The 15,823-nt window shown below is 41.0% G+C and overlaps 1 protein-coding gene across 3 annotated transcripts in view; it reads right to left on the reverse strand.

The window, feature by feature from the left end:
- The window catches only part of me3 (malic enzyme 3), a 175,166-nt gene that overhangs the window by 7,423 nt on the left and 151,920 nt on the right, over positions 1-15,823 (reverse strand). For all 3 annotated transcript variants that reach the window (XM_062977085.1, XM_008108123.3, XM_016992694.2), the window contains 3 exons: positions 8,720-8,829; positions 4,386-4,483; positions 1,160-1,273 (listed from right to left, as the gene is read on the reverse strand). In XM_062977085.1, coding sequence (XP_062833155.1) covers positions 1,160-1,273; positions 4,386-4,483; positions 8,720-8,829 — 322 coding nt within the window. The remainder of the gene's footprint in view (positions 1-1,159; positions 1,274-4,385; positions 4,484-8,719; positions 8,830-15,823) is intronic.

Genomic DNA, 15,823 nt, shown 5'->3' on the forward strand with positions numbered 1-15,823 from the left:
CTTCTTCTTGGAGACTCCACCAAGTTAAAGCCCCAAACAACTGCAAGACAACTATTTGCTATACTGGCATTTGATGCCCATCGCAATGTGACAGAGTTTTAAAAATATTTATTGGATACTTTATTCTGCAAGTTTTACTCATGTTTTATGAAATGTTGTGGCTTGCAGTACATTGTGGATCTGCATCTCATTGATATGTTGGGCCCATCACATGTGCAAGTTAGTGATAACAGACGTTAACCAGGAGGTGCCTTAAAAAAAGATCGTTAACGTTTTTGAAATGCAATATTTTTCCTAGATTTCCCCTCCACAGTACATATATATCTTAATTGTGTTTAGTACCTATAACCATTCTCAAGAGAAGATGTTTGAACTTTGTTCTTAAAATGTTATGCCTCTTATCATTAGGACAACAAATACTATACTTGGGTTGCTGTGAGTTTTCCGGGCTGTATGATCATGTTTCTGAAGCATTCCCTCCTGATGTTTCATCCACATCTATGGCAGGCATCCTCAGAGGTTGCGAGGTCTGTTGGAAACTAGGCAAGTGGGGTTTATACATATGTGGAATGTCTAGGGTGGGAGAAAAAAAGACCTCTTGTCTGCTTAAGGTAAGTGTGAATTTTGCAATTGGCCATCTTGATTAGTACTTAATGGCCTTGTAGCTTCATAGCCTGGCTGGTGTTGCCTGGGGGATCCTTTGTTGGGAGGTGTTAGCTGGCCCTGATTGATTTTTTCCTGGAATTCCCCTGTTTTTTATAATAATCAATCAGGGCCAGCTAACACCTCCCAACAAAGGACTCCTCCAGGCAGCAACCAGCCAGGCTTTGAAGCTGCAAGGCTATTCAATGCTAATCAAGGTGGTTAACAGCAACATTCACACTTGCCTCAAACAGACAAGAGTTTCTTCTTCCATCCTGGACATTCCACAGATATATAAACCCCACTTGCCTAGTTTCCAACAGACCTCACAACCTCTAAGGATGTCTGCCATACATATGGGTGAAACATCAGGAGAGAATACCTCTGGAACACAGCCATAAAACCTAGAAAACTCACAGCAACCCAGTGATTCTGGCCATGAAAGCCTTTGACAACACAATACTACACTTTCTACAGGAAAAAAAGAACAAAAATAGGCCGATATCTTCAGGAGTACCTTGACAATAAGACCCTTGGAGTCCACCATCCAGATCTTTTTAACAGCTTCTTCTCTTGAAATGCCTTCTTTTTCAAGAGCCATAACTATCAGATGAGCGATGCCCATAGCAGCCTGAAGACACAGACAGAACAAACAATCATTTTCTCTGTGAAAGGATATAAGAAACTGAATAAGCTTTTATCAATTGAACCAAGCCATTGATAATAATAGTTTGGTTCAACTGACATTCTCTAAATTGCCTTGTTACAGCTGCGCACTCTCATATCTATCCTGATATTAAAGACTTATGTTCCCGGTTTGAACATGTTATTTCCTGTTTAATTGTGCTGTACTTACTTTGGAAGTTGTTGTTATACTCCAGAAACTTTGTTTTTGTAGCTACTACAAACTATGTTGAATTGGTTGAGACTCTTATCAGATATTCATTGAAAAACTATAGCAAAATGTGCTGCAGGATGTCCCAGAAAAACAACGTTTTTACAGTTTAATAAACTTTCCCATGTTTCTATGATAGAGCCAATTAGGAAATGACTTTTATAACCCAGGAACAAAATCATGTTACATATTGTCATTAGAAAGAAGACCAAATTTGGAATTTCATACTAGGAGTGAATTGCAGTTTTCCATTGAGCTCTGGGAACTCAACTGCAGATCTTCTAAACATTGGATACTATTTCAAAAGGGAAGGAAAACAGCTGATGTGGATCTGCAGAATGCATATTCTAATTAGAATACCTAACACTTTGCTAAATAGGTGAAAAATGTGGCTCTTAAGTCAATATAAGGCAATGCACGTGGTAATGTCTGTAACACAGGGCTGTATCTAGACTTCATCACATTTAGGTCAGACATAAATAAACCATATTGTTTGCAATTGGTTTCTTCTAAATACTGTATTAACATGTCTCGATCCCACTCCAAAGAAGGAATGGAAGATTGATCGATATTTGACACCAGGATGAAATGATGGGTGGTATCAGTATCAGTTGGAAAGCTTAGTAAGATAATATAATTTATGGATTAGATGACAGAGAGAGTTAGTATGTAGGATATGAGATAAGGAATGGGTTACAAGTTGAGGAGATGTCAGCATGGCTTATGACTACCTGTTCTAGATGTTGATATGTCTCAAACAACTACAGGTTTAATCTTTTTCTACCTGTGTTCTGGTCAGGGTGGATTTTATGCCTGGGATGTCATCCCTGACATCTTTGAAGGACATGGCCAAGGATATAAAGGGAAGAATTTGTCTGCATTCTGAAAATCAATAGGTGGTAGCAGAAGGTTATTTTAGAGTATTGTGGGCAATCTGGATCCAGTTAACTCTAGGGGCCAGGGTTTTATATATAACATATTGCATCTCCCCAGGTTTCTACCATCAATGCATTTTCTCATTAAAAACATCAGTGAAGAGTTGTTGATACATGCCTTCATGCCAACTCTTAGCTTATGGAAAACCTATCATAGGTTTTTCTTGGCAAGATTTCTTCAGAGGAAGTTTGCTGTTGCTTTCCTCTAATTCTGATAAGGAATGACTTGCCCAAGGTGATCCAATGTTGTTTCCATGGACGAGTCGGGAACTGAACTCTAGTTTCCTAGCATCATAGCCCAATGTTCAAACCACTACCTTGTGCTGGCATGTTTATATGGGGCAGGTTAACCTGAGTTATTTGTACTCTGAAACTGCCCAGAATCCATATGTGCTTGCTGAACCTGGGGCCATGTGTTCAGACAATCCGGCCCATTGCCTTGTCCACTTATCACCACAGCAGTTCTTCACTGGCCATGAAGCTCTCTGTGAGCATCATGACATTGCCTATTGTGTTTGCTGGGACCATAATGGGGAGCCTGCACAATCAACAAGGATGGGGTAGAGTGTCATGGTTTGTAAAGGTACTGTGCGGTGCGTGCATGCTGGAAAATGAAGTGCATGAAGCCGATTGGCTGAGCTTGCAAAGATCTGGAGATTGTTTTGATACTGTTTCTGTTCTGCTGCTGCAGAACCAGTTTGGACAAGTTTTCAGTTGCTGACTGAGTACTGCTGTAAGAGAGCTGTGTACTCAGAGAGAGGCCTTGCTATTTTGAGGCCTATTTTGCTGCTGAGGAAAGAGGGAGAAGAACCAGGTCTGTATTCTTCTCTGAAGCAGATTTGTGGATTGAGAAAGGACTGTTTATGACTGTAGACTTCTGTAAGTGATCAGTGGGACCATTGTAAATACTACTGTTTTTTGATCTCTTGGAATCCGTAAAGTTCCTTTATTTTCGTTCTGAAAACCTGAGTGACATGCTATTGTTCTGCGGGTGATTCTGGATTGCCGGCACACGTAAGAGCTTCCATTTATCATCATCAATCCGCTACATAGAGGAACTCCCTCATTCTTGCCGATCTCAAGGGCAACCCATTCTGACATCAGTAGATGCAACTGTAATGGTTTGGTGCTTGCAAGTAACTTCATGGCTGATGAAGAGGAGAAGTGACACAAGGACAATTAATCTCTTCCTCAAAAGGGTGAGAGCAGCGATATCCATTTAGACAATGGATCAGACTGAAATTGACTCAATCTAGTTATCCAGACACTGACAAAAACCTTTGATATGCCAGTGTTTCCTGCAAACTCCATAGCGACCCCTGACTTTGCTTGGTGAAGAGCAAATTCAAATTAAAGGCTAACAACTCTGGATACTTACAGAAGTCCCTGTGTGTTGAAAAGACTACTAGCACTGGATTCAGAGTGAGTACATGCTTTTTATACTAATGAAGACAAGCCCTCAATCACTTTTACAATACATCATGCTGACAGATCTGAACCCAAATGGTCATGTAAGAAGAAATTTAAAATCCATACAGGATTCAGTCAACATTTACTTCATTGGCTAGACAAAACAGAAGCCAGTGAAAAAGCTAATAGGCTGCCATTGATCAGTTCTCCTTCTCTACAAAATCTCTGCAGGGTCTTTGGTTCTTTTGGGATTTGGCACAAATGCAGTCTCATTTCCCAAGCAATAAACGCAAGGGTCGTCCTGGGCCATTTCCCTCACAGCTGTGCAATCTCCTTCTGCAAAGACCAGCCTGCAGGGAACGCAGCTCTGAACGATCCTTGCCCCCAAGGCTTACAACAACCTCACTGCTTAGACATTTCTGCCCTATTGTGTCTTGTTTTCAGAAAGCACAGGGAACGAGGCAATTTTCTTTGGCCTCCCCTCAAAGGAACGTGAACCCTACCTCTCCGGCTCCTTGGAAGACAAATTTATGGTCAGGAAGCTTGTTCTTTGTGATCCTTAAGGCTGCAAAAATTCCAGCTACTGCAACAGAGGCGGTTCCTACAACAACAATAACAACAAAAACAACAACATACACATACGAAGTTAGCGAGTGGGTTGTTTTCAGAACAAGGAACAAAGAGGCTACAAGACTGGCAAATGTTCCAGAGGACAAAATGGCATCAATATTATACATAGTGGGGTATTTGTTAGGACCTACGCACTCCACCAAGGTCTGGGGCTGATGTCTTATGTACTCCCACCACTTGAGTCATATACTCGCTGTTGTTATGTGTCAGTTAACCCAGTATTGATGTTTTTCTGTTCTGTTTCTTACTATTGCAGTCCCAGTATTGCAAAGCAGAAGAAAGACTCATGAGGGCACTTAAACTATTTGATTGTGCAGTTGCAGTAAATTGTAAAAAAAATCCACAACACGTATGCATTGGGTAGAGTAAGCACTGGCACTCAGTGAGACTGTGTGGAAGACCGGTTGCAGGGATTCACACCAGCAGAGAGTCAATATAGTACAATTGCAAGCACGGCATGAAAGTGATTGTTCCAACAACACTTGCTTCAGCAATATAATTGCCATGCAACAACAGGCTGGTGTGATCCTAAATCGTGAATGTGAATACAGAATATTTATCATTGATTAAATCCAGACAACTGTCCCATATTCACAATCACTACTTAATAGAGATGTGTGCAAAAAAAAATTCCTCTGTTTCCTTCATGCTATTGTTTTGTTTCAACCGTTTGTCTACACAAAATGAATGATGACATTTTTGTAGGAAATGAGAGGCGGCACGAAAATAAAAGCCACACAATCATCATGCTTGCTTTAGTTTTCCTTTTGTTTCGGCCCTGTAACAATAAGCAGGTACTGAAAGAACGCTGCTTTCCCATTACAGCTGATGTGTACCAATGAGTGTTAATAATAATATTAATATACCGTATATACTCGAGTATAAGCCGACCCAAATATAAGCCGAGGCACCTAATTTTACCACAAAAAACTGGGAAAACATTGACTCCAGTATAAGCCGAGATACTAATAAAAATACATTAATTGAGGCATCAGTAGTTTAACTGTTTTTGAATCTTTACATCAAACTGTAATTTAAGATATGACTGTTCAACTCTGATTAAATGGTCCAAAAAGTTTTGGTTTTTTTGTAAGCCACGTGAAAATTCATGTCGTATAGGGGACCCATTTTCATTAGCAGGACACGAATACGAAAATGAACTGACACGAATGAAACTACACAAAACGAACAGCAATTCTATACAAATGCACACCACTACTTCTTAATCACAATTTTGCTGTTATTTTGATGATTACTCGATGACCTAATATTTCCGGCACCGGCTGTCTGGGGTGAAGGAGATCCATTCTGTTGGTAATGAATGCTATTTTGTCAGGTTGGATCAAGAGAGTTTACTTCTCTATATACTCATGTATAAGTCCAGAAATCTGAGTCAAAATATCAGTCTGCAAAATTCGGTTGACTTATCAATAGGTCAATGTGCGTACTGTTATGTTGCCTGCACACTTTATTCAGAATTATAAACTTTTGTCAGTAGGAGGAGGATTGTATTACCTTGATGTTTGATATTTGGGCTTTCTATAGTTGAAGGATGGAGTACGGTTGCCAGGTTATAAGGAATGTTTCTTATTCGAAGGCTGCAAAGCTTGCACCTTAGAAGACTGGTTTTTATCCGCTTCCCCCAACTTATGCATGAGTATTTGGTAGTTAAATCTCTTCAAGAAACTGTTCTGCAGCCATCTGTCCTCTAGGAGGAGCTAGGAGTTAATCCTTAATTCTTGGAGCAATTATTGTTTATTGACTGGCTCTGCTAACTCCATGGAATAAATTCTGATGCTTTTGCAAAAAGGTAACCATAAAGAATGTAGAAAGAAGAAGAAAGGAAGGGGGAGCTGAAGAAAAGAGGATGCTATGACTCAGCCTGTTCAGCAATGCGGTTTGAAGAAGCCCATACATAGCCCTGTGAGATGGGGTGTGCCATTACTCATAATCTTATATTCCAATTACAAATAGGATGGAAAGACTGCAAGCCTTTGGTGCCGTGACAAAGGTCCGCAATGGGTTTTTACTCTTAAAAGATGTGTCTAATCCTCTGTTATCTCCACGAATTGTTCTCTTACTTGCCAACAACTTGAAACTCTCCATAATTAATCAACTTTGTTATTTACCACCAGGATTAGGGTTTATGGATTTTGAAGCAGAAAAGGGAGGGGGGATTTAATAATCCACAGCTGCTTTGCATGAACCGTTCCAAGAATCACTCATAAAAATTTAAGAATAATTCCTAGCCAAAGAGATTCTTTCATCTCTGTTGTCCGTTGACTCCACAGTTTCTACTTCACACAAAGCTTTTCTTAATTAAAGGAGAGCTAAAAGCCTAGTCCTTGCCATGTTTACTTAAGAATAAATTGCTTTAATTTCAATGGCATTTATTTCCAAGTGTTTCTATATTGAAGATTACAGCACTAATTTTGTTTGTGAAGAGAAAGATTAGAATCAAAGCCTTAATTGTTTCTTGGAAATTTTCTCCCACTTTGCTTGATACATCATTGCTCATAAGGTATGATTTTTTTTTGTCATTGCTTTAACTGTCGCTTTCTCAAGCTAATGTTGGACATGTTTCCCCTTCCCTGCCTAGCTGTTTATCCCTATAGCTTTGGACTGTGATTCTATTTTATTAGCATCCTTCTAGGTCACTGGTTCCCAACCTGTGGTCTGTGGACCACCAATCATCCCAAAGAACTAAAATATGATCTGTGGCCTCACTGTTGCTACTATGGATAGTAACACAGTCCAACCAAAACAAAAATTTCTTAGTGTCCTTGTTTTTAGGCCTGTTCCTGGGGTTATTTTGGAGTGCTGAATCAGAAAATTGCATTGGACAGACCACATCAACTCTAGATTATTAAATATGGTTTTCTGTGGGTGAGCAGATGATGACTACTGGATGGCATATGTTCTGTATCAGAAACTAGAGCTGATGTGGTCTATCCAATGTAATTTTCTGAATCAGCACCCTAGAAAACCAAACTGAATATAAAGTTGACCAAAAACTGATTTGTAACCCTTTTGGTACTAATGTTGGAGAGTGGTCCCTGGTCAAGTGGTCCCTGGTCAAAAAAGGGTTGGGAACCACTATTCTAGGTGCTCATCCAGATGAGCAATATAACCTGTATTCATTGGGAGTTCGATTTTGGCTGTCCCTACAACATTCCTGCACTTAATTTGGTGCAGCCTGCTTTAAAAAACACTGGAGAATGCTCCAGATTTCACTTGAAACTCCAAAGCAACCCAGTGGCTTTGGGGCAGGGAGACCATCAGGATGGGTCCGTTCTGGGTTGGTCCTCTGCCAACACTGAGTGCCGTTCACCATCCCCTTTTCCTTGCATTCATCAGCGCAGGAAAAAAAGATTGATTGTGACCTCCTAGTCTCAGATGACTGTAGATCTCCATCTGAGCTCCTGGAACTCATAGGTGTCCTATCCTGACATCCGCAGAGATGCCTGTATAACTAGGAAGAAGGTGGGAAAATTAACTTCCTTCTTCTTCCTGGCCATATGGGAGTCTCTGCCGCTGAATGACAGATGCACAAAGAAATCCTATTAATGAGCAGTAAAGATGCATAACAAGCAGCAGGGTTTGGATGCACATCCAGATATACTGATGCGCATCAACCCTCCCTGGCCAGTGTTCCGATGCGCACGAGGACCAATGAACAATGGGATTGATGCTTACTGGTTTTGTTATGCATCAGTTCCACTGGGCATTACATAGTAATGTAGGAGCAGACCTTTACTAGATATGAACACTATAGAAATGTAATTACTGTAGATGGAAGTTCACTTATGAAGATGTAGGTCCCAACAGGATTAAAGCCAATGATATTAGAAGGAGTGGATTGCAAAAAATGACATTTGTTCTGAGTTAGCATTTTCTGCTTTACTACAGGTTTGCATTCTTTGTATCCTGCTCCACTATTTCTGATTCACAGTTGATCATTCCCCTGTTAAGTACTGAAAAAAAGCTATGTTAACAGATATCACACACACAAGCTTGATTTGGGACTTTGGCTCATGTGTTTTTTGGACTACAACTCGTATTTGTCTGAGACAACAGTATGGTGTTCTGCAATCTTAACTTTTGGGCAAAGTGAGAATGACAAAATCAATATGGATGAGCATTCTTTTACAGAATTCCACACAATATTGAATTACCTCAATGAGTAACAATTACTTGCATCACTTACCCTGAATGTCATCATTGAATGTACAATATTTGTTGCGGTATTTGTTGAGAAGTCTGAAGGCATTGGCATTTGCAAAGTCTTCGAACTGGATGAGGCAGTTCATCCCATACCTGTGTAGTTAAAAAGAAAGAACCAGAATAGTCAAGGCAAGAACCTCAAAGTGAACAAGGCAAGCTTGCTTTCTGCTGTTCCAGAGACTAGAGCCCCATCTACACTGCCATACAGTTTGAACTACATTATAATGGCCAGTGTATACTGATATAATGCAGATTGAGCTGCATTGAACTGGATTATATGAGTCTATACTGCCATATAGTTCAACGCAGTTAATCTGCATTCTGAAACTGCATTACATGGCAGTGTAGATGGGGCCTTATACACAGAACAATGGATTCAAACTGGAGGTAAAGAGACCACCTAATCATTAGAAAGAGCTTCCTGATAGTAATAGCTATTGGAAAGTGTGGTTGAGTCTCAAGTATTTAAACAGAGGCTGGATGGCCACCTGGCAGGACTCCTTTGATTGTGTCTTCTTGCAGGACAGAATGGATTTGTGCTGGATGGCCCTTGTGGGCTCTTCCAAATCGATGATTTCGGCATTTATGTAATTATTGTCTACATTCAAAGGTGGAATAAAACAATTTTTCACTTGAATAAGCAACAGGGAAAGCATGTGGAACTGGAATGTGGGCCATTATTATGTTCGGTGGCCAGGTAAAGTTAAACCAAGCAGAAATGCAGACAAAATGACTGCACTGAATGAAAAATAAAAATATCCCCTTTGAGACCCTAGCATGGCAAGAAAACTTTCCATTTCATTGTGTTCCGCCGTCTCTCACTGAGAAATCTCTCTACAAGAGGGACACAACCAAAGTCTTTAAATCAGAAACTGGCACCAGAAACAGTCTGCTTCCTTTACACACAGGCCATTGAAAGCTCCATTCATCACAGCTTTAAAAAGGTCCCTTTTTTGTCCTCCTGTCTCAGGTGGGGTTTTCTGTTGTTGGTGTTTGTTAACCATTTTTCTTGGTGTGAAAAAGTATCTGTCAACGGAAAGAAAATGGAAAGGGGATTTATGGCTTCTCCCCTTAGATGCAGACAAGTAACCGAGCCATGTTTAATTAGCCTCTCTCTTTTGAAGAAAATAGGATTTGCCTCCTGTAGGCATATTGCATCCTATTCATTTTTGCACTGGCTCATCTCATCATCCTTTTCCTGAGCTCCTTGCAAAGGAGCCTTTGGTTGTTGTCAACAAAATACCATCAAGTTCCTGCCTGGACGGTACATCACTGCACCATTTGACAAAGTGTTGCTTAAATAACTAGCTATCATCTGGAAGGATAGGGCCCAGCATAAACTTGTACTCTTATCTATTTATATATGTATTCATTAGATTTATATGCTGCCTTTCTTTTTCCTAGAGCAGGGCCCAAGGCTGTTTCCAAAAACAGTAACACCAAGTCCCAATCACCTACCTGTGTGAAAGGGTCCTGAGTTTTGGGAAACTCAGGACCCTTTCACACAGCTGAATAAAATCCCACATTTTCTACTTTGAACTGGAATATATGCCATAACCCAGATAACCCAGTTCAAAGCAGATATTGTGGGATTTTTTTCCTTGATATTCTGGGTTATATGACTATGTGGAAGCAATTTACCCTAATCACTTATGTATAAGTCTATTAGAAATTTTAGTCTAGGATTTGATTCATCCATAAGTTAATATATGTACTGTACCTTAACTCTCATAAAAAAGGAACTACCCAACTAAAGCAACAAGTGTTTGAGGATCGGGACATCCATAGGGATACCAAGGTGCTTGTTTATAAAACTATTGTCTTTCCAGCCCTGTTATACACCTGCAAAACACGGGCTGTCTACAGGTGTCACACTCAACTCCTGGAACGATTCCACCAGCGTTCCCTCCAAAAAATCTTGCAAATCTTTTGGGAAGACAGTCGGACAAATGTCAGCATGCTGAGAGAAGCAAAGACCACTAGCACTGAAGCGATGCTCCTACGCCATCAACTCTGCTGGACTGGCCACGTTGTCCGAATGCCTGATCACCGTCTCCTAAAGCAGTTACTACACTCCCAACTCAAGAACAGAAAATGGAATGTTGGTAGACAGGAAAAGAAATTTAAAGATGGTCTTAAAGCCAATCTTAAAAATTGTGGCACAGGCATAGAGAACCAGGAAGCCCTGGCCCTTGAGCACTCTAGCTGGAGGTCAGCTGTGACCATTAGTGCTGTGGAATTCGAAAAGGCACGAATGGAGAGTGAAAGGGAGAAAGGCGCCAAGAGGAAGGTGCATCATGTCAACCCTGACTGGGACCGCCTTCTACCTGGAAACTAACGTCCTTACTGTGGAAGAACATATGGATCAAGAATAGGTCTCCACAGCCACCTACGTATCCGCCATCAAGACACTACACTTGGAAGGTCATCATACTCGGACAATGAGGGATAGCCTAAGTATATGCCCTGTACCTTAACTCCATAGAAAAAGGAACTACTGAACTAAAGTGACAAGTGATATAGGTCCCAACTACAGCACCATATAATCCAGTATTTGATCCTAGATTATCTGATTTGAATTGGATTATATGGCAGTGTAGACTCATATAATCCAGTTTGAAGCAGACAATCTGGGATCTGATACTGGATTATATGGCAGTGCAGATCCGGCCATAGATAGGAGCCTTAAATAGCAGCAATCCTTTCACAAAAAACACAGTCACTTAATGTCTACCCAAAGATATTTTGACAAGTAAGTAGCAAAAGCGTAAAGGGTTAATTGTCTCTCTTCTATTCCACACTCCTGATCCTGCCTGGGATCCCTGGGATCCCTCTGAGCAAATGTTAAACAAAAAACAGGACCAGACATATTAAATGTGATCACATGCAGAACACATCTTTGTAATTTTACCCTGGGGCTTTTGGTTGAAGTTCTGAAAACCGAAGAGGCATTTGAAAGGAAAGAACTCAGTATGTATGTGCGTATGTGTATACACACACACAACAAATCTCTTTTCCTGGTATTTCTATTATAAGATTTCAATGAACCTAGACACACGAAATCTTTTAAAAACATCAGCCCCCTAGTGATGCCCTGGAATGGCTAATGAGAAGTTCTGCTCTCATTGCCCTTATAAATAAATGCTTTGCGTCTGAAGCCCTGACATTTGCAGAGGGTGTTCTCCACATCAAAATTCCTGCTGAAATTCTGCTGACCGACTCTTGTTTCGCCTCTTCACTCCATAAATGAAAAAGGGCACCCTTGCTTTGCATGATGGATTTAGCAGAGCGAAAGAATGAATAATGTGGCAAGTGGGTTTGTATGGAGAAAGAGTATACAGTAGCTGGAATCGTGTTGGTGACACATTCATGTGTAAGTCGCACGAAGCATATGGGACAAATTATGTCAGTGTAACACAATATATTCCACAGACAGCAGGGAGAGAGAACGTCTACATACAGCAACAATGGCCTCAGTCCAACAGTGACTCTTCTACCCTTCTGATGAATTTGAATTCCCAAAGCCAGCTCACAGAAGATGTCATATAAGGCAAAGAAAATATAAAGCAAAGCAACAGAAAAATCCATGAAAAAATAATAAGGGCAACAATATCAACAAATGTCTTCTCGGAGACATCTGTATGAGGCTGCAAATAAATCAAGTTATGGAAACAAAGCCTTATGAGGCTTGCATAGGCTATATGAATACTAGTATCTAGAACAACGAAAGCAATAGGTGTTACCAGGTGAGAGTATAGCGGAATCAGTAGCGTCCAGTCAACACCATGTGCAAAAGACTCAGACCAGGCAGAGGAATTGAAAAGAACAAAGGAACTTTACTCTTGCTTGTTGAGTTGAAATACAAATAAACAGTTCTGCAATCGTACAATGTCCATGTAGTTGCATAAGATCAATAACCTAATCAATCAGCATCAATATATACAGCATAGCATATTCAAATCAGCTACTTGACCGTAACCAGAGAGCCCTGTCTTTTTCTGTGCTCTCCCTCCAAGCTCAAATTCCAACTGACATTCTCAGCCACCTGCCATCAAACAGATACATTGTTTTAGGCGTGGTCTTGCCTCTGCAAAGCTGAGCTCTTTTGCAGAGTTCCCTTTGCAAACCAACTTTGCAAGGATTTCTTTACACACACACACATATAGCAATTTGGCACAATAATAAGGCCATTCTCTTCTGCTTTGGACAGACCTCAACGACCAAGCTGTGATCAGTTTCTGACACCACACTTCAAGAAGCATATTGAGAAGCTCAAAAATGTGCAGAGAAGGACAACCAAATGAAGAATGGTCTGGAAGCCAAGTCTTATGAGGAATGGCTGCGGGGACTCCAAATGTTTAGCTCGGAGAAGAGAAGATGAACATGACAGCCATAGTTCAATATCAAGTCATAGAGAAGGAGCAAGTGTTATTCCTGTTTCTCTAAAAGCTAATATATTCAAATGATAAGGAAAAAAAAAGGAAATATTACATCTAAACACCCAGAAAATCATATTTACTGTAAGAATTGTTCAATAGAGGAATGGGTTGCCTTGGAGGGTGGTGGCTGTCCATCTTTAAATAGAGGTTGGAGGGGCATCTTTCAGGCATGCTCAAATTGTGTATTCCTGCATGATCAGGGATTGGACCATATAGGCCTTGCAGCCCCTTCCAGCTTATCAATTCTGTGATTCTGAATCTTGGAGAGGTGGTATCATCTGCTATCATGTAGCAGCATCTCTTCAGACTTTTGAGCAGTGGTTCTCAACCTGTGGGTCCCCAGATGTTTTGGCCCACAACACTGAAAAATCCCAGCCAGTTTAGCAGCTATTAGGATTTCTGAGAGTTGAAGGCCAAAACATCTGGGGACCCACAGGCTGAGAACCACTGCAATAGAGGTAGCAATCATGCAACTTTCCACACACTGTTGGACTGCAATGCCCAAAAGACCATTAACATGATTTCCTTTCACATTTAACATGTCACAAGGTATCAGGAACCAGCACTCAGCTGGAGAGAAGAGCATACCTTCTCAGCAGGACTCTACAAACAGATTAATCCAGCTGAATGGGTGGAAAACTCCCAGGCAGAGTAACAAGACATTATAAGTCTGTTTGCACTGCTACTCCTGAAAATATGACCAGGCTAATCCAAGAGAAGGGAAAGTTCCTTGTGATTTAATCACTTGTGAATCTTACACATGGCAATCAATGAATGAATAACTCATGGAATTATTATTACATGATGTCACAACACAAGATCAAGGCTGACCACTGAGAAGCAACAATGGTCAAATTCTTTATGTGTTGAATGGATGTTTTTGTTTGAAACCTCAGAATATTTTGATTCTGCTACTCCTCAGAATGGGGATCCAGGCTCCATATGATGATTTATTCATCACATAGAGAAAGACAGCATTTGACTGGAGATTCTCCACTCGAAATCCAATGGTTGACCATGGACGAATGACACACTCTCAGCCGTAAGGTTGGCCTTTGGGTCACCGTAAGTCGGAAACAGCTTGGAGGCACATAACAACATAAAAAACAACAATCTAAAGGCAGTCACCCATTCAACCATACATTTTAAGTTCTCTAAAGATACTTCTCAGAGTAGTTCAACACATTGGGTAGCAGCAAGGGGAAGAAGATTGCTCTAAGTGCTTTGGAAAATTGGAGGAGAGGCCTGTCTGAATGAAGCATCTATTTAGGGCTGAGTGCCTCCTATTCATTTCTCCTTTGAAAATGTCCACCATCCTTATTAAATCTATTAGGATCTCCCACCAGCTGTCCAAACAGAACAGGCTGATAAAAGCAGGAAAGCTCCTCCTTTTCACCACCAGCCATCATCCTGGCAAAACAGCCTGTGATGTGAAAGGAAACTGGAGAGAAGAGCTGACAGTTTAATGAGACCTCGGCAGCAGGGCTTCTTGGAGTCGGATAGGAGATCCGCTCTATTCATTTCAACACCCGTCAGGAAAAAAGAGTGAGAGCTCTGGAGGCTGCCTCAACCTCACAAGCACTTTCCAGGTATTGGGAGCTACTGTGTGACATGATTGTTGCATACATGTCTGCCAGTAAAGAAGCACGTGGAAAGAGGGGAGGCAAAGCTCAATCCCATATATTTATTTCTAAGTAGGTGCTGCTAGGGATTCAGTACAGTGTAGTAGCATGAGTGTTGAACTAGGACTCTGGGAAAACAGGGTTCAAATCCTTGCATGGCCATGGAAGTCCACGTGGTTGCCTTGGGCAAGTCACATTCTCACAGCCTCGGAGGAAGGCCATGGCACCCCTCCCCCCCAAATTGCATCTTGCCACGCAAATCTTCATTTAGGTTCTTAGCTGAAAGTGATTTGAAGGCATATGACAACCACGAAAGAACCAATAACTTCAGCAGATGTGTTGTCGAAGGTTTTCATGGCCAGGATCACAGGGTTGTTGTATGTTTTCTGGGCTGTATGGCCATGTTCCAGAAGTATTCTCTCCTGACGTTTCGCCCACATCTATGGCAAGCATGCTCAGAGGTTATGAGGATACACATGTCACCTAGCAGCAGCCAAACCACTTCACCCCCTTTCTTTCCTGGTGACAGCACAAGGGGCCACTTCACCTAACCATGGGTAATCCTCACAACCTCTGAGGATGCCTGCCATAGATGTGGGCGAAACATCAGGAGAGAATACTTCTGGAACATGGCCATACAGCCCGGAAAACATACAACAAACCCAACTTCAGCAGAGCTTGTTAGTATGTGTAGGGTTCTGCCAGACTACACGTGTTTTCACAAATTAGCTCTATTGAATTCTGATTTGTGACCTAATATCTTTATAGTGCCATATCATTAGATGTCATAGCAATGGTTTTCTTTTTGTCTCAGCTTGATTTCAGAACTAGCATAGGTACCAGATGAAGTCTAGTTTAGGTCTTCTGTAATGATAAATATTAGAAAAAGCCATTGGGGTTTTTTGGATTTTTTGAATGGTCCCATCTGAAAATGCATATGGATGTGGGTAAATCACAACTCCTCATATAATCTATCATTGTCCACAAACTGCACCAGTAGTTAAAGTTGTTCATGATGGGTATGGA

The sequence above is a fragment of the Anolis carolinensis genome, chromosome 3, assembly GCF_035594765.1.
Source record: "Anolis carolinensis isolate JA03-04 chromosome 3, rAnoCar3.1.pri, whole genome shotgun sequence".
Classification (NCBI taxonomy): domain Eukaryota; kingdom Metazoa; phylum Chordata; class Lepidosauria; order Squamata; family Dactyloidae; genus Anolis; species Anolis carolinensis.